General features: G+C 45.4%; 2 protein-coding genes across 3 annotated transcripts in view; one reads left to right on the top strand and one right to left on the bottom strand.

Annotated features, from left to right (window-relative positions):
* MEST (mesoderm specific transcript) overlaps nucleotides 1–14951 on the bottom strand; it is a 342266-nt gene extending 327315 nt beyond the window's left edge. The window contains exon 1 of one of the 2 annotated variants that reach the window (XM_086918914.1): nucleotides 14931–14951. The gene's annotated coding sequence lies outside the window, so the exon portion shown is untranslated. Of the gene's footprint in view, nucleotides 1–14249; nucleotides 14537–14930 lie in introns of those variants that run through there. The other variant, XM_086918913.1, reaches the window with a different exon arrangement.
* Nucleotides 14952–15305: 354 nt separating this feature from the next.
* CEP41 (centrosomal protein 41) overlaps nucleotides 15306–25459 on the top strand; it is a 115620-nt gene continuing 105466 nt past the window's right edge. The window contains exon 1 of the mRNA XM_086918912.1: nucleotides 15306–15434. Coding sequence (XP_086775038.1) covers nucleotides 15402–15434 — 33 coding nt within the window. The 5' untranslated portion in view covers nucleotides 15306–15401. The remainder of the gene's footprint in view (nucleotides 15435–25459) is intronic.

The following is a 25459-nucleotide window of genomic DNA, read 5'->3' as shown; positions in this document are numbered from 1 at the left end:
ACCACGGCAGTAAGGAGTCGCAGGACGGGGCACTGTTTCAAACAAAGCTAAGGAAAGGGCTGACCTGAAGCCCCTGCTCTATGATCAACGTGTGCCAAAAAGCCCCCGCTCTCTGAACATGGTCTCGGACTCGCCTGACGCAAAACTCTCCGCCCCCCCCCCTGATCTGTTCCCGACTTGGCCTTGCTCCATCCCCTCTTCCTCCGACCTACCATAAGGACTGTTCACACCCGCACCTTTCCACCCGAACTCCCAAGTTCCTCCAAATCCTACTGAGCTACCCAGAGAAGAGTACTCCCTACGTCAGAAGGGAGGGAGCTCCGACTAAGTAGACCACGAACTGTGTTAAATCCCAGAACGGTGACCTAGAACTCCACCAAGGGTCGCCCCCGAAGAAAAGATAAACAAAGTCTGTGGTTCTGCCCGCTACCAAGCACCTTGGAGATGATGGAAGCAACAGGAAATGCCCACCACAGAGACTCAAGAAACGAACTGATCTTACAATTACCCCCAACGACTCGATCCACATGAACATTTCTGTTGATAGGTAATCCAGGTGTTCAACAGTGCCGACAGAAGACGACAAAAGGACAACGAAGAACTCTGATATTTTTACTGTATCTCCTTTCTCTCCCAATCACCATTGGACTGACTATGCACCCACCGTATACAAAAAGGACTTATTTATATGATAATTTACCAGTTCTTATTCTATGATCTGTACCCAACGCCCTCGCTACGTGATTCTAGTCTGATATTGCATTACGATGACTTTTTCCTGCAACCAACTTAACAATGAACCCGCCTACTGACTGATGAGATTTTTTTATATGATGTTTATAATGTGATGTTTACGTACAGTTCTTTCACCCAAGTCCCCTCTCCCTTACTTATGATCACTGCATATAGGGGTAGATAGGAAATAGGCCAGCAAGATGTCTTGGAAATGTTAAAGGGAGGACTGTGAAAAATAAATACAAACTTGGTGAACATTATCGGCGCCATCTTGCCCCTTTCCAGGCCCATTCGTGCGCGTAAGCGGCAGCCATTTTGAGCACCATGGCCTCCCTGCCCCTCACTAATAGCCAGCGCGTCTCTCTCTCTCTTAACCTCGCAAGCATTCCCCCGCACGCTGACAACCCCCCCGCTCTCTCATGCCTTGGGTCATAAACCCCTCTCCAGCGCAGCTTCACCACGGAACCCCATCCTGTTCCCAGCGCGACACCTCCCTTCATTCCTTTCATGGCCTCAAACCCTTTTGATGCAAACCCCCTTTTCCTGTGTCCCCGTTTGTCTTCCTCGTTCCCAGGCTGCCACCTGACCCTGCGGATACTGTTTATTACCCCGTACAGTAGGAAGCTTCCCCTCCCCATCAAAAGACCCCCGAACCGATCAAAGCCCCCACCCCATGAGATCCGATCAACCCCACGCATTCCGTGAATCGGCGGAATGCCCTGCTGTGCGACCACCATCACCTGTTGTGACCGGGGTGGGGAATCCAACTGTAAATGTATGTGGGAACGGGTCTGGAGGGGAGATTCCGAGGATGTTCTTTCAAGTATTAAAATATTACGAGAATGTGTTATGTGTAATAAAGGTCGTAAACTCTAGTATAAGAGGCCCGGCCTCAGAGATGTGGTTAGAGCACCTCGTGATGATACTTGCTGTCTGAATTGATGTGTTCTCCTCCGGAGAGAATAAAATCCTCGTTTCCCGCCTTCCAGTCTCCAGCGCCTGCTTCTTCATTGATTAATATTGGTGGGTCATAGAGGCGATACCGCCGGGCAACATAAAAAGGGTCTTTGGTTACCGGTTGTCTTTGGAACCCTTTTTAACAGTGGCACATCACGTCCCTAGATCTGAGCCCAATTAAAAAATGGACAGAAGCTGCCCTGCAACTCAAGGGGCTGTGCCTGGAAAGGGGAGTGCAAGCGGTAAATGGGAGGTCCCAATCGGACCGGAAGGGCGTGCACACCTTCAATAATGGTACAAGAAGTAGCCGCATTGACTTTATTCTCCTCAATGTAGAATTTTGGACCTCCCTCCTTGACATGTTGGTTCAGGAACGCACAGAAAGCAACCACCACCCGCTAATTCTGACAATTAAGGCCCGGGCTTACTAAACATCCCCAAAAAGATTGCAGAGAATATTCCACCAGAAGTGTTGCTCTCAAATGATACAAGGAGAGTAAGATGGTCTAGGCTCATTGGGAACGAAGGGGACCTGGGCAAGATGAAGGCTAGGGTTGCTCATTCGATATCTTTTCTCCAAAGCTGTAATGCCCAAGAGGACATCAACATCACTGCCCCCCAGGTTCATAGAGACCTGTTTTCAAATCTAAAAACATGTTATTAAGACCAGCTAAAAGATGGTAAAGAAAGGGCCAACAACAGCTACCTGGTACAACAAAACTTGTAGAGAGGCATATCGATTTTTGTTAAGGGCTAGTAGTTCTAAAGAGATGGGGGTGGTTAAACTTGCCACGGCAAGGTATAAAGCAATACAATTAAAAGCCAAAAAGGAGTGGGATGATAACCGCTGGCTTGATTTATTACAGCCAGCAACGAGAAAGATATGGTAAAATTCTGGCAGTTAGTCAAGTGGGGGAGTGGCGGAACACCCCATACACCTATTAACTATGTTCCGCCCGAACAGTGGGCCACGTATTACAAGGCCCAGATCTCTGCCCCCATTAACAACTCGGTAGATTTTCACATTCCCGACTCGATACCTACCCTTTCATTTAACAACTCCGAGGTCGAGACAGTCCTCTCATTAATTCCGAGAGGAAGGGCACCGGGTCTCGATTGTGTACCGGCGGACCTGTTTGCTTATGATAAGGAGAGCTGGGTTGTTTACATCACTTATCTTGCCAATGCTATCGCTAGTGGTGCGTGCATTCCTGACACCTGGTCCGGAGCAGTCATAATACCAGTATATAACAAGCATTTGCAATGCAGTAGGTCACGCATTTACGCGAGTTTGAGATATTGACATTGCAAATAACAATGCCTTTTTTCTGTTTTTGTTTTAAAAACATAAATAAAAGGCATTGTTATTTTACAATGCCAATAGCTGAAACTCTCGTAACTGCGAGACCGATTGCATTGCAAATACTTGTTCTGGACTTGATGTAGCTTTCACCTGACTCTGCGTGGACCGGATCAGGCAAAGTGTTGTTGCGTTGCCCAGCAGGTTGACACCCTAGACTGGGACTTTAAAGAAAGCAGAGGTACATTTTCTGGTTTCAGCAGAACATCGAAGCAAGCAGCTGCACATCAGGAATGACCAGGGTCAGGTGAAAGTGACATCAAGTCCCAAAAGTATGCTGCGAAAAAAAGCAGGCCTGCCCATTAACTACTGCAGAAGAAATGTAGATGTTACATGCACAGCAAATGAAACGGCAGGCTCCCACAAAACGGAACTCATACGTTAAAATAAAAGCCAAATATGCTTTACGACTCTTCAAGTATTAAAAAAGAAACCAGTCCTAAAGCTTTGTATTATTTTTATAGGATTAGTAACTCATTTAAAGCAGTTTTTCACCACTCAGATTTGCACATTCTGGTCATTTTGTGTGATGCACCTCGAACAGTGCTTCAACCCTACAAATGCTTCTACTGCATACGCTAAAATATTTCCTTATGAGTGACAACCTTATTTTTCTTCAAAATGTGTTCGTGTTTTTGGTTTCTTGGAAGATCATTGCTACCAGGTATATTTCAGTCCCACACTGGATTGTATTCTAAATTACTCTGAAGCTGGGCGATTTTTTTGGTACATTGTTAATATTAAGTGTCATCAGTTGCTTGAGAGGTCAATATGTACATTAGGCACCTCTATATTAAATGAAGTTCTGTTATGATCAGTCCTCAGGTGGATAGAAGCGAGGCTGAAACCACTTAGTAGAAAGCTGATGTGTGTCCAAATACAGAGTTAAAGGGGCGGAAGTGAAAGCGTGGGTGGCACAGCAGAGGCGGTGGGCAAGGCGCCAAGCGCGTGCAAGGACAGGAAATGCTCTTGTAGCGGTATTGGTGCCTTTAGAAGTATCTGAAGGGCTGTTGGATGCCCACGACATTTACGTTTAACTCTTCAAAGATGTTAATCTCTTGCAGATGAATTCTCCTTATGTGCCAATATTCTACAGTAATGGAGGGTCTATGACGGGCGAAGGTTTTGATGTCATGCTCATTTACAGCTTCGATTGTAAACAAGCAGTTTCTAATGTTTTAAAAGTACTGCTTTTAATGCCCAGACTTACCTCTCGGGACTGAAAGCCGTAGAAGATCAGAAACAATAGACTATTTGACGATCTTCGGTACCTGTTGAAAAATAAGCTGCGGTGGGGGCAGGAGTACGCCAACTGGTACGAGACTCCTGGGCTGCGGTCGGGGAGCTGGATTAGAGCAGCAGCAGAGGGCGAGCTTGCTGTCGGGTGAAGTGGTGAGCAGCCAGCAGAATCAACCCGTGGACCCACTCAGCACCTACCGGATCACAAGCTGAGGGCCCCGGCTGAATAAAGCAAGCCTTGAGCGTGCACATCGGCGTGAGCGAAAGTGAAAGCGTGGGGGAGAGCGAGAACAGATGCTGCTAGCGCCGCCGAACACGCTCACAGCTCATGTCTCCAAAAGTGCGCGTTCACAGCGCATGTCTCCAATGTGTTTCCATGCTCATGCACCTCTCCTGTCCCACTTCTCTAAGCTACCCGGCAACAATAAGTCTCGCTTAAGCGAGCAACGCATGGCGCTGCATCGGTACGCGAGACCTAAAAAGGGGGACAGCGCACTCCCTGGCAACTATAGGCCTATTAGCCTAATAGATTCCATTCAGACAATGGTTGCCAGGTTGGTATTGTGCCGAATCCAGCTGTGGATAGAGGAGTCTGAGATCCTATCACCACTGCAAGCAGGTTTTCGCTCCCCTACCAGCACCATAGACCAGGTGCTCAGGTTTGTGATGATATATGGGCGTGTTGTTATTTTAGGAGGGGCCATCCTATATGCTGCTTTTATCGATCTTAGGTCCGCTTTTGACTTGGTCCCTCTTAATAAAATGTGGAGAGCCTTAATGGATGTGGGGATGCCGTTGGAGTTACTAGCAATGTTAGTCAAATTACACGACTCCAACTACGCACATGTTCGTTGGGGCACACATGGTGAAGTTACAGATATATTTCCTGTTTTAAAGGGTGTGCGCCAAGGATGCGTCCTCGCTCCTACCCGGTTTTCTTTGTTCATTGACAGGGTTGTCTAGTACTATTCCACATGCTCCACTGATGCTCCAACCTTGGTGGGCTTGAAGATTCCCTTACTCATGATCACGGACGACACCCTGATCCTATCTAAGACCAAAACTGGGCTACAGGTAGCCCTGTCCCGGTTCGAGGAGTTTTGCTGCAACAATGAGTTGGTGGTCAATGTGGACAAGACTAAGTTTATGGTTCTTCACAAGCACAAAGCCATCAAGGGTAAAGTGTCTATGAATAATGTTCTTTTAGATCAGACTGAAGTGTTCACCTACCTGGGGATAACCTTAAACATGCGCAGCTAGCTGGAGCTCTTATAAAAGAGCACCGGCTTTCATTTACCAAGCATATAGCTCCCGCCCTCAAGATATATAAATCTAAAGTAGTTAGTGCAATCCTATATGGCGCTCAACTCTGGGGCCATGAAGACATTACTCCCCTGGTTATTGCCCAAAACAAATTCATAAGGGCACTAACGTGTTAGCCGTAATCCACTCCCTTGCTGCCTTTGTTTTTGGACCTGGGTAGCCTTTGTATTGAGGATTTGACTCTATTTAGGCATATAGCGTTTCGGAGAAAGCTTAGGTTACTCCTGAGCTCTCTCTGTATGCCAAAGCTCTCTTGGGTTACAGGGGGCAGGGTGCCTAGGTAAGATCAAATGGCTTCAGTACATAAAAAAACACCTTGATTGAAATGGGGCTGAGCACTCTGTGTGAGAATCCAGAAGTCAACCCATTTCCATCAAAAAAGGAGTTCAAGATAGTTTACTTGGATAAGGTGTAGATGAAGCGTTTTTCCTCTATCACAAGGCCCACCTTGTCCAGGAATTTTTTGATAATCAAACATGAGCCAGGGTTCGAACCATATTGGGATTTCATTTTAAAACAGTTTGATAGAAAGTTATACCACCAGTTTTATGACCGGCTCCCTTCCGATTAAAGCTTTTACTAGCCGATGGCATCCGCCTACGACAGAAATATGCCCTTTGTGTTTAGCACAGATTGAATGAATCGCCCACATCTTATTTATTTGCCCGGTTTACAGGTCACCTAGGATGAAATGGCTCAAGCCCACTTGCACCAGTCTGGGTCCAAGATCAGCCATGGAGGCCCTTAGGATCCTGCAGTCATGCACCCAGGAATCCATTGTTGTTGCTGTGGCAAATTTTTTGAGTTGGGCATGGGCCATTCGGGCTAACAAACTAAGGGTTCATGGATTTGTTTTAACCCATTTTTTTCACCAACTCTAAGGGAGGCATGGGATGCTGGCTCTGCCATCTTGCCAAGTCTTGTTGCAGGGCTTAGTGATCTCACTAAAGACCGGGGTATGTCTAAACTACTGCCATAGGTGTACTGGCATTATAACATTGTTCTGTCAACAAATCATTGCTGGGTTCATATATACTTTTTATCACATCTTTTTAAACTTATGATCTTTTACAGTGTATGGCAGAATGCTGTTCTGTTGTATTATTATCCAAATCCATACACCTTTATTGTGGTCCCCTTACATTAATGCCATCTCTGTCTTGACTCGATCTTTTTTAACTGTGCATTTTTTATCTGTTTTAATTTTTTACTGACTGTTTTGTCTTTTATGATTATTATAATCGGAATAAAGACTTATGAACTGAACTGTACAGGTAGTAACAAAAGTGTGTGTCCAAGAGCTCAAAAGCAACAATGCAAAAGCTACCAAAAAGTCCCTGGAAAGAATATTGGTTGGATGCTACTGGCGCTTCTAAGGTAAAGTAGGGAATCCACAATTTGTGGTAGTATTAGATGACCATTTTGTTAAGGGCTTTAGTGTACAGCGGTGATGGGTGTGACTACAGCAAGTGTAGTGATATATCTGAAGAAAGTGATTCAAAGGGAAAGGGTCCACAAGGAGATTTTAAACAGACAATGCTGTATAGAAGATGTTGAACGAAATTAAGGACTAACTGGCAAAATATGAAACTAAGCATAAATTAGCAACATAATTTCATAATGCGGCAAATGGAGTGTTTGAGAGACTGAAAAGAACTCTCAAGAGGAAAAAAGATGGGGATGAAATTAGCTAGTGAATGGCAAAATGACAACAGAGTTATTACAGATAAGTTGGCACCACAGATGTAGTATGTACTTTATTATTATTATACTAGCTCTTTAAGGAATGCCTTCTTTAGTATTCCTATTCCATGTTCTTAGAATGTTATACTGTATGCTTTGACCATTGCAAACCTGGTATTCTACTTTACTGGTCGTGGGTTGATTTACTCTGCCTGAATAAACCACCTTATCAACCTGATGGATGTTGGATTAACTCTGCGTCAGAGCAAGTGCAAGTTTGGAGTAAATGAGCTGGATTATTTGGGCCACCACATTTCAAGGAAGGGCATTTGTCCAAAGAAGGATCTTGTTGAAACAATTGAAAAGTTGAAGGAGCCATGTTCAAAAGAAGAGGTGCAAACATGTCGTAAACTGTACAAGGCTATTATAATAAATATCGCTATTAATAGTACAACAGGAGGAATAAGCCTCTAGTTACAAAATCACCAAGTAAGCGAGAGAATAAGGAAGAGCTACTTATCTTTCTGAGCAGCAGCAACAAAGAAGAAGAACGGGGAGCTCAGAGGGGACACTTAAGGTCCCGGAGAAAAACATAGCCCTACTAGACCCCTTTGGAGACCCTATGTTCGACCCACTCCTAATTAAACACCCCTTGTCACCCGAGTGGACCCCCTCCCAACACGTCGCCGACTACTTAACCTTTTGGCTTCGGAGGGAGATTCCACAGGAAGTCAGGGCAAGACTTCGATCTGAATGCCCTAGACCCTCCCTACCCAATAAAGTAACCACTACCCCCGAACTTGATCCCAAAGTGGTGGCCTTTATCTCTAAAACATCCAGAGACCCTAGAAAAGGACTAGATAAGGGCCTTAGATCTTGCCAGGATCGCCTACTAGATTCTATTGGTCCTATAACAAAGATTTTTGAGATGGCAGAAACAGCCTATCTCGAGGACCGACAGGTCGACCCTAAAGAACTGAGGGAATGGGTTCAAAGGGCTATATGTTTAATTGGAAATGCCAATACCGCCTTATCCATTGAGAGAAAAAAGGGAGTCCTGTTTAAAATCGACCCCAAATTAATCGAACTAGCTAAGAACGATGGAGGTCAAGCTACTCAAGGTTTCCTCTTTGGGGAGGAATTCATCAAAGATATGGCTAGATATGTAGGAGCCTTTAACTCCATCCAAAAATCCCAAAAAGACATCAAAAGAGTATTCCAAGATCGGGTTTTTACCCGGGCCGGGAGAATGCGGGGTCGTTTTCCCGGCCGAGGAAACTCAAACTCAAGACCCTTCATGTCTCGTGGTGGTGGCAGATTCAACTTCAACAATTCCAACAACTTTGGACAATTTTATCCCCAAAGGCAAAGACCTCGTGGTAGAAACTTCAGAGGCGAGAGGAGACAACGCTCCTTTTCCACAGGTAAGAACCTTACCAGACCCTTCAGATACCCCTCCAAAGGTGGGAGGGAGACTACTCCAATTCGCTGGAAACTGGGAATTGGTAACAAAAGACCCGTGGGTACTCAACACAGTAAAGGGCTACAAAATAGACTTTATAGCCACTCCCCGTCAAAAAAGAACCCCCAGAGAAATAACGTTCTCGGCCAAGGACCAAATGTTAGTCTCTCAAGAAGTCCAAGAACTCCTAAAAAAAGGCGCAATAGTCGAATCCTTTTCCCCAGGATTCCTCAGCAATATATTTCTGGTCGAAAAGAAAAACAAAGAGCAAAGACCAGTGATAAATCTGAAGGAACTAAATCAATGGGTGATTTACCAACACTTCAAAATGGAGGGAATTCACCTCCTAAGGGACGTGTTAAGGAAAGGAGACTGGTTGACAAGACTCGACCTGAAAGACGCCTACCTAACGATACCTATTTGGGAACCTCATCAAAAGTTTCTACAATTCACATGGCAAGGCCACCTATATCAATTTTGCAGCCTACCTTTCGGCCTCTCGTCCTCCCCTTGGTGCTTCACCAAAGTACTTCGACCCATCGCATCCTGGTTGAGACAAAGGGGAATCAGGATGATCATTTACCTCGACGATATCCTTATAATGGCACAGTCAAGAGAGACTGTTTCCTCTCATACAGACCTCACGATACGTCTTCTACAACACCTAGGGTTTATCATAAACCTAAAAAAGTCCTGTATAATTCCTTCTCAACAGACCCAATTCCTAGGGTTCTTGGTAGATACTGTAAAGACAGAACTCCGTCTCCCCAGCGACAAAGTGAGGAAAGTCAGAAAAGAACTGAGGAAAACACTTCTTATGAAAGTCTTTCCCCTGAGATATCTAGCCAAAATCCTGGGCCTTCTTTCCTCCACAATTCAAGCTATATTCCCAGGTCCCCTCCATTATCGGGCTCTACAGAGACTGAAAACGAGACATCTGAGAGCCAACGGCTCGTACTCCCAACTAATTTCACTAGATCAAGAATCCAAAACCGAGCTACTCTGGTGGCTCAAAAATTTAGAAGCTTGGAATGGCAGAGCCATTTTCGGAGATCTGCCAGATCTAATAATAGAATCCGATGCGAGTTTAGAAGGCTGGGGTGCAAGATGCGGGAACTTATCCACTGGGGGTCGCTGGACCCAACAAGAAAAAGAATTGCATATCAATTGCTTAGAGTTACTAGCAGGCTCGTTTGCAATTCGCTGTTTTACTCAAGATTCAATGAAATGCTGCGTAACTTTACGAATGGACAACGTGTCTGCAGTTCGCTATGTCAGCAAACTGGGCGGCCCTCACTCCAAAGACCTGACAGACTTGGCGAAAGGCCTATGGAACTACTGTTTGAACAAAGGTATTTCAGTTGTAGCGGAACACATTCCCGGGCTGAAAAACGAAGTTGCAGATTGGTGTTCCAGGAATTTCAAGGATTCCAGCAACTGGAAATTGAACAGAGATGTATTTCTGTCTATTCAATCGAAGTGGGGTCCTTTCAAAACAGATCTATTTGCAGACCGTATAAACACCCAACTGAAACAATTCTTCAGTTGGAGGCCGGACCCTCAAGCCATGAAAGTAGATGCCTTCCTACAAGATTGGACAAACCTAGCACCTTATGCCTTCCCCCCTTTTTCAATGCTCCCTCGTCTCCTTCTCCATGCTCGACGTTACAGTCAGAGCATGGTAGTGATAACCCCTCTCTGGAGATCCCAAGCATGGTTTCCCATCATCCTGGAAATGAGCATAGATTTCCCAATTTTAATTCCTCCCTTCGCGGAAATCCTTCTAGATCCAGAAGGTCATACACATCCTCTGATAGAGCAGGGCCTTCTAATTCTGACGGCATGGAAGATTTCAGGAGACAGTGGAATGTCCCTGGACTTTCGTTTGGTGTTGGTGAATCCTCTATCTCTCCGTCTGTTCCTTCTGCTCCTGTCAATCGTCCTGGCCTTGATGCTTCCCTGTTGGCACATGGTGATTCAAACGATCTCACACCTTCTGCTACTTTACAACCTGTTTCCAATTCCAGTGGCGCAGGGGATGGTAGGGATCTCAGTCGCAGAATCAGATCTGTTCCTGTGAGACTCCATGATTATGTTTTAGGTTAATCTTGTTGTTTTTTTCCATGTACGCATTTGGTTTCTTTACTGTGTTTTCTTTTATCTGCTGTTTCTTTTTTATCTATTAGGGGAAGGATGTGTAGTATGTACTTTATTATTATTATACTAGCTCTTTAAGGAATGCCTTCTTTAGTATTCCTATTCCATGTTCTTAGAATGTTATACTGTATGCTTTGACCATTGCAAACCTGGTATTCTACTTTACTGGTCGTGGGTTGATTTACTCTGCCTGAATAAACCACCTTATCAACCTTTCTGCCTGGATCTCCATCCTTATTTGATCCACAACCTCACTACAACAGAGTACAACAGGTTTAATAGCGCATGAAATGTGGGTGACAGAAAACCCAACAAACAGTGGATGTAAATGTTATGTTATGTTAATTTCTAAAGCACCTAGTTGCCCCAAAACAGGCCTTCCCCAAAACGAGGCTTCCCAGCGCTAACCTATTATTACATCAGCACTGCATAGAAAATACCACATAGCACCGAAAAGATTAGCACAAAGGGAAACCTAGACTGAAAACAGCCATTTCTTGAAATGCGTTCTGAAACGCCAGTAGTTATGTAGCTTCCTTAACTGTAGAGGCATATTATTCCATAGGACCGGTACCAATGCTCGGAAGGAGCGCTTTCTTGATCTCGTTCTTTTGGTGCGCAGTATAAAAGTCTGATTATATTAACCCATCGGAGGGCCCTAGTAGGCCTATATGGTTGCATCAGAATAGCAATACTAGCTGCTCCTTGCTTATTCATGATTAGGTAGGCCATGCACCCGGCTTAGAATAGAGTCTTGAGACTGAACAGAATTTAGGAGATGGAAAAGTAGTCTAGCGACCACGTTCTGGACAATCTGCAGCCGTTTTATAACGGATCTCTTGGCACTGTAGTCGAGGATTTTGCATTAGCCCAGTCGCACTATTATTAAAGACTGTACAATTATTTGCCATACTTGGGGGGGGGGGGGGGGGGGGGGTGTCAATCCAATAATCGATTTAAGGCTTCTCAGGATCCCAAGACACATGCTTGCTAATACCCTAGCTCATGTCTCAAAAGAAAGTGTGTCATTGAACCACACACAGGTCTTTCCAGCCAATTTAGGCTTTGGAGACTAACATCTTCGACCACAAATGATCTCCCCATGCTTGGGTAGGCTTCCCCAACAGCAGGATATTAGTTTTATTAGATTTCAACTTCAAACAGTTAAAATGCATCCACCCTGAGACAGCTGTCGTACAGTTTTGAAAGTTAACGGCACCCTCCGCCAAATCAGCTGATAAAGAGATAAGTTGCATATCATCAGCATACTAAATCAGGCAAATCCCAAAGGACTTCACCACATCTGCAAGCGGTCTAACATATATGTTAAAAAGAATGCGACTTACAGCCGAACCTTGCGGGACGCTGTCTTTCAACGCTTGTGGTGAAGATGGGAAATGGGGGGGTACAATATGGCACTTGAACAAATTCAGCAATTGTAACACCTCTAATGTAATATATAGGCTTACCTGTGCTTCTGGCCTGCACTACATTGGGTTAACATCTCATAAAGTCAAAGTCAGGATCCAAGAGCATGTAAGCACACTCAAGGCAGGAAAGCTAACTACCCATTTGGTACGCCACTTTCAAAGCAACAACATAACTTCAGGGATGTGAGGTGGACGATCCTAGAGAGAATGATGGGGGATGGACACAATTTGGGACTAGACTGGCCAGTAGGGAAGCCCGTTGGATTTTTCAAGAAGTGGCGGACGAAGTAGGGCAAACGATTTAATTGAGTGGAACAAAGTGGGCATACACCTGTGATGGAGAGGTAGCATAACCAGTTCCCTACAGATTGAATTATGCAATATATCCCATTCGGATGGAGAGTTCTACCCGTGTTGTCAGCGTTGAGTCCCCAGGATGATCTCAAGACAATTGTACAATCCCTAGTCCTTTCTAAACTGGTCTACGCGAACGCCATCCTAAAAGGTTCACCAAAAGCTCACCTAGCCCCTCTAAGGTCAGTCCTTAACATGGCAGCACGACTCATAACTGGTGTAAAAAGATTTGAACACATCACACCTACCCTCAACTAACTCAACTGGCTTCCCATGGAAGGCAGATGTATTTACAAACTGGCCTGAATCAAACACTAGGACCTTCACGCCCAATCCCCCAACTACCTAAACAGCAAAGTGGTAAAAGCAGGAAAATGAAGAACTCCGAGAAGCACCAACTCACCTCTTCTCATCCCCTCGAAACTGAAATGGAAAACGTAGGGCCGGTGCTAGGCATGGGCAATGTGGGCAGATGCCCAGGGCCTTGCACTCAGTCTACCAGTATGGGACCCGTACCGGTGGTGTGTCCTGTTGTTTCCCTAGCAATCAATTTGGAAGAATGGTGTCTCCTTGCAATTAGGGTCCAGGGGTGGGGGGTCCAGGGAGGGCCCACCCTCCCTGGGCCTCTCAGGGATGGTGTCTGGAGGCCTAGGGGAGGGAGACGTTTCCTCATGTCCCAATTGCAAGTAGACTCATTCAGAGACACTGCGGGATGCCCATTGTCCAGAATATTACCGCCCCCACAGTTTTAACTTTTAGACCACAAGCAATTCTCCCACCTATCAGCCTGAGGATGTGAGAATTGCTTTTGTGTTGAAAGTTAAAACTGTGGGGCGCTAAAATGCTGGACAATGGGTCAACCGCAGTGTCTCTGAAAGGCCTCCTTTCAAGGGGTCACTTATTTAAATTAGAGGGGCCTCGCACATCCCTTTTGGCACAGGGCCTCGCAAATCCTAGAACCGGCCCCGGGAAAACAGCCCAATGCCGATCCTTGTTTGGTAATGTTACCAGGATGTGGAACACACTACCTATTGCCCTCAGATGCAACCCCTCCTTTTCTTGCTTCATAAAGGACCTTAAACTCCTGCTCCTCAACCAATACTTTTCTGACCATGTCAACCAACCCAGGCATCAATAGCCTAATGGACTCCCCTCTCAATCTGACTTTCAAGGATTGGGGTTATCTGACTGTTTCAACCACATGCGTTTTTCTCTCCTTCATTGTATACGTGTGTGATGTCTTGCTTATATATTTATGCATCTTCATGTCCTGTGACGTAGTGCAACTTTTCCTTTTCCTTTGTGTATGTAAAGCGCTCTGATACCCATGGGTCTAGCTAGCGCTATATAAAACGTAGCCCACAAACCATAGTAAGTAATTTCCCAAAGCTAAACTACGTTTTAATAGGAATGCCCCTATTTTGTGGTATACGTATTCACCTGGTGAGCAGTGAATTAATCACATACATTGAAGCAAGTGCATATCCACGTTTCTTTTGAGTTGCTCTGTATATTATTTTAATATGAGTTATGGTGTTTAAACACTCACTGCTCAAATAATCCGTGATCGGCAATCCAGTGGTTCAGATCCCAGCATGGCCATCTCAGCCTTCCATCCTTCTAGAGTCAATGACATGCGTATCAAGTTGTCAAATACTTGCATGTGGACAGCCGAAGAAGCAGCAGAGACAGGAAGCAGTAAATAGAAAAGGAATTGACGACGAAATCATGACTCGGTAACGGCCCGGGTGGCCCTGCAAAGGATGTTGGGAAACAGTGTCCGTTTCTACTCACAAAACGGATTAAGCCTCCTTTGAATGAAACACCGGTGTCCCTAACTGTTTTCAGTCCTGCGTGACAATTTATTTTCACGTGGAACAGGGTTACTCAAATCTGTTAGACAAGAAATCCCTCAACCAATCCCAAGCAATGGGCAACAGTGCACTTTACGGGTGCTCAAAATAAGAAAACTAACCGATAGAGGCCTCGTATCCAATCCTAAACCTCTATACATGCTCAGAGGCTAACAACCGAAACCTTCAGCCAATGAGCATATCAACAACACCCTTAGCCAATCATAAAGCGCCTCCGTCTTTTCCACGGCGAATAGAATATAGTTATGCATATATTCCGAATACTGCATTAGTTGTGGCACAAGAACACTCGCTTCGAGGGAATGGAATTACCGTATTTATGCGTGCATGAAAAAAGTGCCTGTAAATAAAGTTACCTGATTTTGGTCTCAAATAATGGACAGTCTCAGGAAATGTTTTAAAAACGCAGAGAATGTTTCGAATAGTTTTAGTAGTTTCTTTTCTTCGGCTATTAAATCAATTCTCATGTAAAGATATCTAATGAGCCTAATTTGAGAAAGAGTAAATATACATATAATGAACTACAGCAAAATACATGTTTAATGAATTATCTGTTTAGGTCCGGCGTCGCCTCAGAACTTCAGAATCCCACCGCAGCGCGCGCATAGATAGAAGAAGAGCGCCGGAGCGAATCAAACACTATGGCATCGACCGTCGCCTGGCAACGGCTCTCGAACTGTCAGGGGCGCGCAGAGTCTCGCAGCAGTCCTGAGTACCAGCCGCCAGGACTGGCTGAGCCGGCACACCTGGCCAATCGCGTCGGGGTTTACTGTAAGTTGTATGCAGAGGAGAGACCAGACTGAGCAGAGTGGGGTCAAAAAATCACCATGTCTGGCAAGAGAAACATCGGAGACCCAGAGGTGAGACAAGACGGAGAGCTAGAAACAGCACGCGAAGTAGGACCCTGCTGGGAACTACGGGGACGTCTAGAATGTGGGCAGAAGGCGAGGTGTGGGGGAAGTCTCAAGTTCAGAGGCGAGATCGGGATGAATTTGGCAATGGCAGATAGTCGTGTACCGGTTTGAGTTGTAGCAGAGAAGGAATCTGAACTAACGGGTGTTCAGTTCAATGTTGTAGTAGAGTGGAAAAGGGGTGTATTTCTTGGGGGTAATAGTAGCAGAGAAGGAAGGATATAGGATAGGATAGGATAGGATGTGAATTTATACAGCGCGAATTGCTGCCCGGAGGCGTCCAAGCGCTAAGAGGACCAGGAACCCGCAAGAGAGCCTAGAAGGGAGGCTAGGTTAGAGTTAGTTGGGCAGGATGAATAGGAAGGTTTTCAGCTGTTTGCGAAACGCAGAAAGATTAGGGTTGGCTCTGAGATGCAGTGGAAGGGCGTTCCAGGACCTTGCTGCATTATAGGAAAACGTCCTGCCTCCAGATCTGGACCTTTTTATTCTGAGGGCTATTGCGAGGAAGGTCTGACTGGAGCGGAGGCTAGGAAGTATAGTGGGTGATTAGGTCACGAGTAATCCTGGGGCCAGTGCTCCAGAAGGCCTGGTGTGCTATACACATTGCCTTGAACATAACTCTCTGGCTCACCGGTAGCCAGTGGAGGCTTACCAGCCCGGCCCTCACTGATTGTCTGCGGGGGAGATCGAGCAAGATGCGTGCAGCGCAGTTCTGCACTATCTGGAGCCTTCTCAGAGTGTATTCTGGGGCGACAAGGTAGAGCACATTATTGAAGTCAAGGCGTGACTGTATTAACCCCTGTATGGCCACCTGTTTGGCTTTCATGGGGAGAAGGGGGAGAATTTTCTTTAACATCCTCATGATGCCAAAACAGGTGGCTGAGAGTTTTGTGGCTTGTACGTTAAAGGACAGAGATCTGTCCAACCAGACTCCGAGACTCTTAATATTGTTGTTTGGAGTTGGAGGGGAACCCAGACAAGGCGGCCACAGAGAGGCGGGAAGGCTGAGATCTGGGGGGCCGAGGAGCATCAGCTCGGTTTTGTCCCCATTCAATTTTAGGGACGATAAGGACATCCAGGTCTTCACCTCCTCTAGGCACTCTCTAAGCCTGCCTGGTGCAGGCAGGTTGACTTCCTGCGCCAGTGAGACCACCAGCTGCGTGTCGTCCGCATAAGAGATGATCTTAACCCCAAATGGGCGGACGACATCAGCCAGTGGCCTCATGTACAGGTTAAAAAGTGCAGGGCTTAGAGAGGAGCCCTGGGGCACTCCGCATTTCAGCGGTCTGCTTGTGGACACAGACTCGCCCTCGAACACTCGGAAGGATCTGTCCTCTAAGAAGGACTTAAACCATGACCAGGCTTTGTCCTTGATCCCGACCCGGGACATACGGCACAGCAAGGTGTCGTGGCTGACCGTGTCAAAAGCCGCGCTGAGATCAAGGAGGATCACTGCCACTGATCCTCCCTGATCCAGGATTTTTCTGGCTTCCTCGGTAACCATGAGGAGGGCGGTCTCAGTCCCGTGTTTCGGTCTGAAGCCCGTCTGGGTGGGATCCAGTAAGTGGTGGTCTTCTAAGAAGTTTACCAGCTGTTGATTAATATATTTTTCCAGGATCTTGCTCGCCCATGGGAGCAGGGAGATGGGTCGATAGTTACTCAGGTCAGTAGGGTCTAAATTAGGCTTTTTCAATAATGATCTGACCATGGCCTGCTTCCAAACCGTCGGAACAGTGCCAGAGGAGATGGAAGCGTTTAAAACCTCCCTGATTGTGGAGTATTATGTCTGGCGGGGCTGGGTCGTCAGGGGATCCGGTTTTTACTTTCCGTGCTAAGGATTCGAGGGTAGCGAGATCCAAAGGAGGGAAGTGAGTCAGAGTGGGTAGGTGTTGACCGGAGGGGGAGATTATGGGATCCAGAGGAGGGGCTAAGGGGGTGAGGTTTTTGGGGGGAAAGGCTGAGTAGATAGTGTTTACTTTCTGGTGAAAGAATTCAGCAACATTATTACAGTGGGTGGTGGACTTTTCCGCCTGTAGGCTGGGGGAAGGTTTCGTTAATTTTTTAACGATTTGAAAAATGTCCTTAGGTTTTGACTTTGCAAGCAGAATTCTCTCGGAAAAATATGTGGCCTGGGCCGCTTTTACTAGAGTTTTATATTCACTGATGGATTCTCGGTAGGGGGTTTTATTGTCTGCGGAGTAATCAGAACACCAACGTCTTTCCGATTTCCTGCATAGGCGTTTCTTGTCCCTGAGAGCCTCCGTGTACCACAGTGCAGTTTTATGGGAGCGCTTGAGCGTAATTTTCTTTTTGGGGAGTGTGTCATCTAGAGTTTGAGTAATCCAGTTAACATATGCCTGGTTGGCTAGGCAGGGGTCATCGTTGATAAGGGGTGGATTACTAGCCAGTTTGCTAGACCAGTTATCGACTGCTAGGCGGGACCAGGCTTGCATGAATCTCGTAATAGGTACGGGCGGTGAGGGTTTAAGCGCAGTCCAGCTGGTGGGGACCAAGAAGTGGTCCGTCCAGGGCAGGGGAATAGGTGAACTTGTTAGAAGATCAGAGCAGTTGCTGAAAACAGGGTCCAGCAAATGGCCCTTCACGTGGGTGGGAGTAGTTACACGTTGGGTAAGTTGCAGAGCTGCTAGATCATCTGCTAAGGTCGAGGCTGTGTGGTCTAAAGAGGAGTCGAAATGAAGGTTAAAATCGCCTAGCAGGGTGAAATTGGATGTAGTACTGACTCGTTCAGCCACGCTTAAGGGTAAACTAACGTGGAACTGCTTCGGGGGGCCTTGGGGGCGGTAGATAAGAGTGCCTGAGAAGCAGCTGTTAGGTGAGAGTTCAATGTTAAAGGCGAGGCTCTCACAGTCCGGGATAGTTTCAGGGACAACTCGGCAGTGAAGCTGTTCTTTATGAATGATCGCCAGGCCTCCTCCTCTCCCTTTAAGTCGGTCTTGCCGAGAAATTTGAAAGCCTGGTGGAAGATCGCCTATGACCGCTGGGTCGGCGTCAGAGGAAAGCCAGGTTTCTGTTAAAAACAGTATGTCTGGCGTGTGTTCCTCCTATTAAAAGCGCAATTTCAGCCCTGTGTTTAGGTAGAGAACGGCAGTTCAGTAAGAACATGCGGAAGTCGTGCAGAGGTTCAGTAGTTATTTTGGGTTTGAGGGGGTGATAGCATTTGGGGCAGACTTGTGGCAGGGTGTCAGCTTGATAACTGTGTCGACTACAGATGCTGGTAGATGGCCTGAGGCTATGGAGGGTTTCAGCGCTGTAGTGTATGGGATCTGAGGGCCGAGTTGCAGGGGGACTGGCCCTAGGCCCGGACTCGGCGCGGAAGAGCGCAGACGAGCTTGCCTTATGCGCGCCTTCGGCGCGCAATCGTCGCGCAATCGTCGCGCCCGCTGCGCTCGTCCGCTGCGCCTCCGGTACATGCACATTGTTATGGGGCAGGGAGGGGGTGTGGCCTCGAGGTGGGCGTGTCCCTCGTTTCAGCGTGGGCGATGGCGGCTGGTAGGAAGCCCACGAGCTCTCCCTCTCAGCGCTAGATCCACTGATAGGAGTGCTTTCAGGCAAGAGGGGTGCAGGAAATGAAGTTACTTTACTTTAAAATCAGAACACAAGTTTTTAAAAGGTGACAAAATGTGCAAATATCGCAATTCTAGCTCCGGGCTGTGCCTCAGGAGGGTTCGAGTATTCTAACGCGCTCGCAGATCAGCGCGCTTTTGACTCAGCTGAAGGGGGCGTGGCCTCGAGGTGGGCGTGTCCCTCGTTTCAGCGTGGGCGATGACGGCTGGTAGGAAGCCCACAAGCTCTCCCTCTCAGCGCTAGATCCGCTGATAGGAGTGCTTTCAGGCAAGAGGGGTGCAGGTAATGAAGTTACTTTAAAATCAGAGGGTCATTTGAAAGATCTGGTACCGCCGTTTCAAATTATGTGTCTAATTTTTAGCCATTTCTCATTTAATAGCAACAGCACTTTAACTAATGAGATTTTTAGCATTTTCTTACAATGCTTAGATTGTAACTACAAGGTGCAGAATGCAGCGTGTCTTTGGTTCAAACGGCAGGACTAAATAAAGGTTGCACACGCCACTTGACAGCCATTACCTCCTTGTCCGCCTTCCTGGATGCAGTCCTTACGCATGATACTTCTCCCTTCTGGCAGAACCAATTCTCTAGCTGAAAACTCAAAAAAGTTCCCCCAAGATAGCTCCTGTTACCCATGAGTCACCCGAAAAGAGAGGAACAAACAAATCACTTCCTGTAACATACCGCGCCAAATGACACACGAAAAACAGGAAATAGTCAACCGCCATGCCCGGGTGGGAGGATGGGACTCAGGACTGCATCCAGAAAGACCAGGACTCAGAGTACTGAAGACTACCGGTAAGTAACCAGGGCATGGGTTGTTCCGTAGTTCAGGGGACGAATGGCGTTAGAAAAGGATAGTTAAGTCCTAGGGCCACAAAGTTACTTGCGCTAGAAGGGGCTTGCGACAGCAAATTGTATGTGATAGATGGTGACTTAGATTGTGGGAGGCCATAGGGAACAGAAGGTGGCATACCTATACCTATTTGGGATGCTCCACCTCGGTATGTCCAAGCATTCATCGTCCTTAACATTCGAGTTCCATACACATTCTAAATATCAATAGGATAGAACTGAATGTGCGGAGTTGGATGCCGGCGGTCTGATGCGCTGAAAAACAGAAAAAAACTGAGAAGCGGGAAAAGATACAGCTGTTATGAATTCTAATGATTACATCAATTAATCATAGACACAGCTCGAACATTGCAAGATCTTTCTTTTATTGGATCTCGCCAAGTATTCATATTTTATTCAGATAGGAATAGAGTTGCTGCAAATTGTAGTACATAAAACATACAAATTCTACTATTTACAGAAATTAAACACAATGGTACAAAACTCAATACAACGCCAAATATGGTCCTATATAAAGAAGACTCCTATCTTCCACACATCTACTTGTGGGACGCTATGCAGCAAAAAGATCATAAATGGTAACGCAACACACAGTATATTTAATACATTCAATAGTGCAGGCCTTCCAAAGACTTCAAAAATGAGGTGTAAACACGTTTCGGCCTTTAGCTTATAGGCCTCTTCAGGATATAATGAAAGAAGGAGCACAAGAATATCTCAAACTTGGAGCAAGTCAAGCAAGAAAAGTACAAAGTCCTCAGCCACAGGGAAAGCGGGAGGTGTCACAAAGCCCGTCGGCTTCCGGAAGGTTGATTTCTCGGGAAGATAGTTGAAGGTGGGGCATGGATATGTGGGCCCCTTAACTTGGAGCTCTGCTCCTTCCAAAGCAGTCCAATACTACACTATATGGCAGCACTGGTGGCGCACAGGTCTGAACCAAGCAGGCGAGGTGCAGCACGTCACCGTAGCCTCATCAGAGCTCATGTCACGTTAGAGCATAGCTTGCGGCTGTGGTGCAGGGTGGACCAAAAAGGGCTTCCAGGTTGGGGGGTAGGGGATTACCACGTCAAACATGTCATCATCCTGCCTTGACTTGGTCTGCTGCACGGTGGCCCAGATCTTTACCTTGTTATGAGTAAAACTACAAGCTAATGTGGTGTGGGCGTTTAACACTAATAAATGTAGAGAGCTGATCAGGACCATGCAAGTCCCATAGGACGGGGACCATTGTGGAAATAAAGAAATTCTTTGCTGGAAAAAATTCAAAATTAATATCGTAAAGCTTTATTCAAAGGGATCATTACAGAAAGCAAACAATTAGTAGGTCAGATTAGAATTGGCAAAAAGAATGCATCAAAATAAAGTCAATCGCAAGAGGTCATAATATAAGGGAATTAGCCAGAACCAAAATATAGTACAGCAACCAATTAGCATAAATCGACTCAATTCGTAGGTCAAGGGAAAGCCTACGTATAAATCAGAGAACAGGTCTGACATAGAAACTGCTTGGTATGATAGGAAAAGAAAATCTAAAGATGAATTCAGATAAGTGTGACATAGTGACTGCTCAGTTGCAAGGCAAAGAAAAGTCTAACAAACCACCCAGAAAGGGCACATTTTATAGTTTCAAAAAAGTGAACAATCACATACTCGACATGGTGTGAAGTCGGATGAAGCAATCAACATTGTATACACTGTGCTACATAAAATGAGGTATTTTAGAAAACACCTACATCATGAGTACATTTTGGACACCCTTTACACTACAAAGAAATGGAAATACTTTGCACTATTGAAACCAACCAAACAAGCCATTTAGCAATGCAATGAGTACAGTTGTGGCCTGGAAATCAGCAGGCCTTGAACAACTTCTACTTTAATGGCACATCTCCCAGTATGTGGCTGCCTTCTCGAGAAACAGAAATTAAAACATTTTATATATTACAAGAAAACAACTCCATTAAATGAATCACATTTCGTTTATTTTATGAAAAGAGAAACATGCACATAGTACACTTGATCATGCATTTTTAAAAGCCACATTTTCTTCTGCAACTTTAGAATTGATGTCAGTACAAGTAGGCTGAGGCCCAGTAATTTGAATGTGTGGCCTAGTTTTTCTAACTTAAACACATGTAATAAACATATTTATTAAAATAAAAACACACAGCTATCTTCTGTATTTCCTTTTGAATTGTTTAATGAATTGTGGAGAGCAACACTTCAAAGTTGTAGCATAAAGGATGGTATTTGACCAGCTGCGATAACTGTAGTGAGGTGGGCACACTAGCGTAGTTACACAGTAAATTCAAGCCTTGGTTAGGTTTTTAGGTGATGACCTAGATTAGGTTTATGGACTTTAGCTCCAACTTTTACTGTTTGAAAATAAGTACTGTATATGTATCACCATTCAGTTGTATTTTTGACCCCATCTCATGCGTTAATTATGGTGGAGGCCTTGATTGGGTAGACTGGTTGTTCGAATCGGAGGTGACTACAGGGTTCTTAAGCTGCCTTTTGCTGTTTACTGTCTGGATTCAGTTTGTGCGATGTGGAATCAATGATGAGGCACTTCGTGAACACCTTGCCTTTTACCACTAGCCTGTCACCTTTCAAACACAAAGACAGATGTCTGAGGATGATGGAAACAATATTAGAATGTTAGGAGCTCCACTGAAAATATTGGAGTGGCTCAAGGCTAATAATGGCTGGTATAAGTCGTATGCCTGTAATAAAGTGGATGAAGCAGAAGATTTAGGTAAGAGGATTTATTCTTCATAAAGATGACTCCACCCGTCATGGACGTCTGGTCTCCGTGAAGCCGGTGGTTACAATGGCAAACGGAAAGACTCAGCCGTCCATGCGCGAGGGAAGTAATTCAAAATACAACAGGAGTATACACGGCCGTGGCTCGTGTATACATCTACTTAAAAGTAAACACACTAGGCTCGGGCTTTGGCTCGTGAGGTGGACAGGGATCGAACCCACGAGCCAAACCCACGAGAAGACGGCAACGCGAGCGGAGTCCGCCATTACACCACCTTCCCCCTTACAACAGCCAAAAACAATGGAAAGAGGAAACATGTGCAGAAAAATGGATCTAAATACAGGTAATACAAATGCTTAAAATTTAATGAACTCGTTATATCTCTCAGGGACCCTGATGTGTCTGCCGAAAGAAGAAACTTTTGTGTGAGTAGGGACATCCTGAGTAACAACAACGTTTGGAGGATCCCGAGAAGTCACCCCTGAAGACTGCTCTGAAGACTGAGGGGCTTGTTGGAAGGAATGGCTAGGAACGCCAGAAACAGGAGGGGTACTCATCCAAAAACTCCAATCCAAATTACCGGAGTTGCCATCATGTTTCTTTCCTTTGATAATCTCTGCTTGGTGATCAGAGACTTTCACAAGCTGGCGTTTGTTCCACCAACCCTTTTTCCCCAAAAAGGCTGCCCCCTTACTCACTTTAATTACCTGGATGGGTGCAAAATATTTTGAGCGTCCTTTGACCACCCTACCTGGATTCTTGATTAAAACCCAATCACCAACTAGCAGGTCCACCAATTTACCATCTGAGGTACCATCAAACTGTAATTTCATTTGGCTCTGTTTTTCCAGAACAGATTTTCTAACAGAATCCAAATCAATGGATTTACCAGCGGAGTCCTGATGCAGCCAGGAAGGAAATAGGACTGAACGATTCTCTCTACCTCTCAGTAAGGAAAACGGGGAGACCCCAGTCACGCAATGAGGGGAAGTATTATAGTGCCATACTTTTTGTTTTAAAAATTCAACCACATTGTAACCACAAGAGATCGCTGTCTGAACACCTTCTTTGATCACTTTATTCCCCCTCTCGACAAGACCATTCGAAGCTGGTGAATAAAGGGATACTTTGAGTTGTTTGATGTCCAATTGTTTCAAAAACTTGGACATTTTATCCGAAACGAAATGAGTTCCGTTGTCTGTGACAACGAACTTGGGAGAACCTTCCAAATCAAACACCTTCTTGAGAAAGGTTATTGTGGAATCTGTATCAGGGGTCTTAACGAAATCAAAGTACATCCACTTTGAAAAATAGTCCACCAAAAGGATAATGTACTTATTCTCCTGCTGGAGAATGGAATAAGGTCCCGAAAAGTCTACCCCGACTTTTTCCCAGGGAGAGCTAGGAAAATCCGTGGGGTGTAGGGGAACTTTCAGTGTGCGCCAATGTTTATCGGATAATAAACACTCCGGGCACGAGTCAATCAAATTTTTAACTTGGACATCAATTGAGGGCCACCAATAGTGTTGCTTAATGCGCATAGAGGTTTTAGTTGACCCCAGATGTCCTTGATGAGCCTTATTAATAATAGACTCCCTCAGTTTAAAAGGAGGGACAAATTTCTCACCTCTTCGTACTACATTGTTCTCAACGGATAGTTCCTCAGAAATTTGAGCAAAACTGCGTAGATCGCCATTCAGACTTCTTGGTTCAGGCCAACACCGTGTAGTAAATTCTATCACCTTTAACAACACATTATCTGAAGCAGTGGCTTCCTTCCAATCGCCTTCAGAAATCACGTCACTAATCTCATCTACAGCATCCACAAAGGTAACACATTCGACGTCCTCTACAAGAAAATCCTCCTCATCGTCCTTCTCCATAGCCATTCTAGATAGGCAATCAGCCCGAAAATTCTTGCCACCAACTATATGCTTAACAGAAAAATTGAACTCTTGTAATTTAGAGACTAACCTCATCAGACGAGCTGACATAGACGCTGAACTGGGTTTGTCAAAAATGTAAATTAGTGGCTTGTGATCAGTGACCAATTCAAATTTCCTCCCCCAAATGTACATTTTAAACTTGTGGACCGCCCAAGCGCAAGCTAAGGCTTCCCTTTCAATAGTGCTGTACCTCTGTTCGAACTCTTTAAGTGCTCTAGACGCAAACGCCACAGTTTGTTCCTGACCATTCACCTTTTGTGTAAGGACTGCCCCTAGACCAGAGACACTCGCATCTACCGTGATAACTGAAATGGCATCTTCTCTGAAGGCATGTATGGCTTTAGCAGAAACAATCATCTTCTTGATCTCACAAAAAACCTTGTCCAACTCTTGCGTCCAAATGAAACTAGACCCTTTCCTCAAAAGTTTTCTCAAAGGTTCCACTATTTGGGAATACGACTGGACAAACCTTGCATAATATTCTGCAAGTCCTAGGAAGGATCGCAAAGCATCCTTATCAGGAGGAGGCTTTGCGTCTTCTATGGCTCTAACGACTGAAAATTTGGGAGTGATACCTTGGTCCGATACTGTATGCCCTAGATAATCAATCTTGTTAACAGCAAACTTACATTTATCTGCGCGAACAGTCATGTTTCTTGACATTAAAATTGAAAGTACATTCCTAAGAATAACATCGTGTTCGTTTAATGATTTGGCAAAAATCAGGATGTCATCAAGGTATGCCTGCACACCCGCTATGCCTTGAAACATCACATCCATCAGTTTCTGGAAAACACTTCCAGCAGACGCTAACCCAAAGG

This window comes from Lissotriton vulgaris, chromosome 1_1, assembly GCF_964263255.1.
Source record: "Lissotriton vulgaris chromosome 1_1, aLisVul1.2, whole genome shotgun sequence".
NCBI lineage: Eukaryota > Metazoa > Chordata > Amphibia > Caudata > Salamandridae > Lissotriton > Lissotriton vulgaris.
Note: the sequence above shows the minus strand (reverse complement) of the source record. Positions and strands in the feature narration are given on the sequence as shown.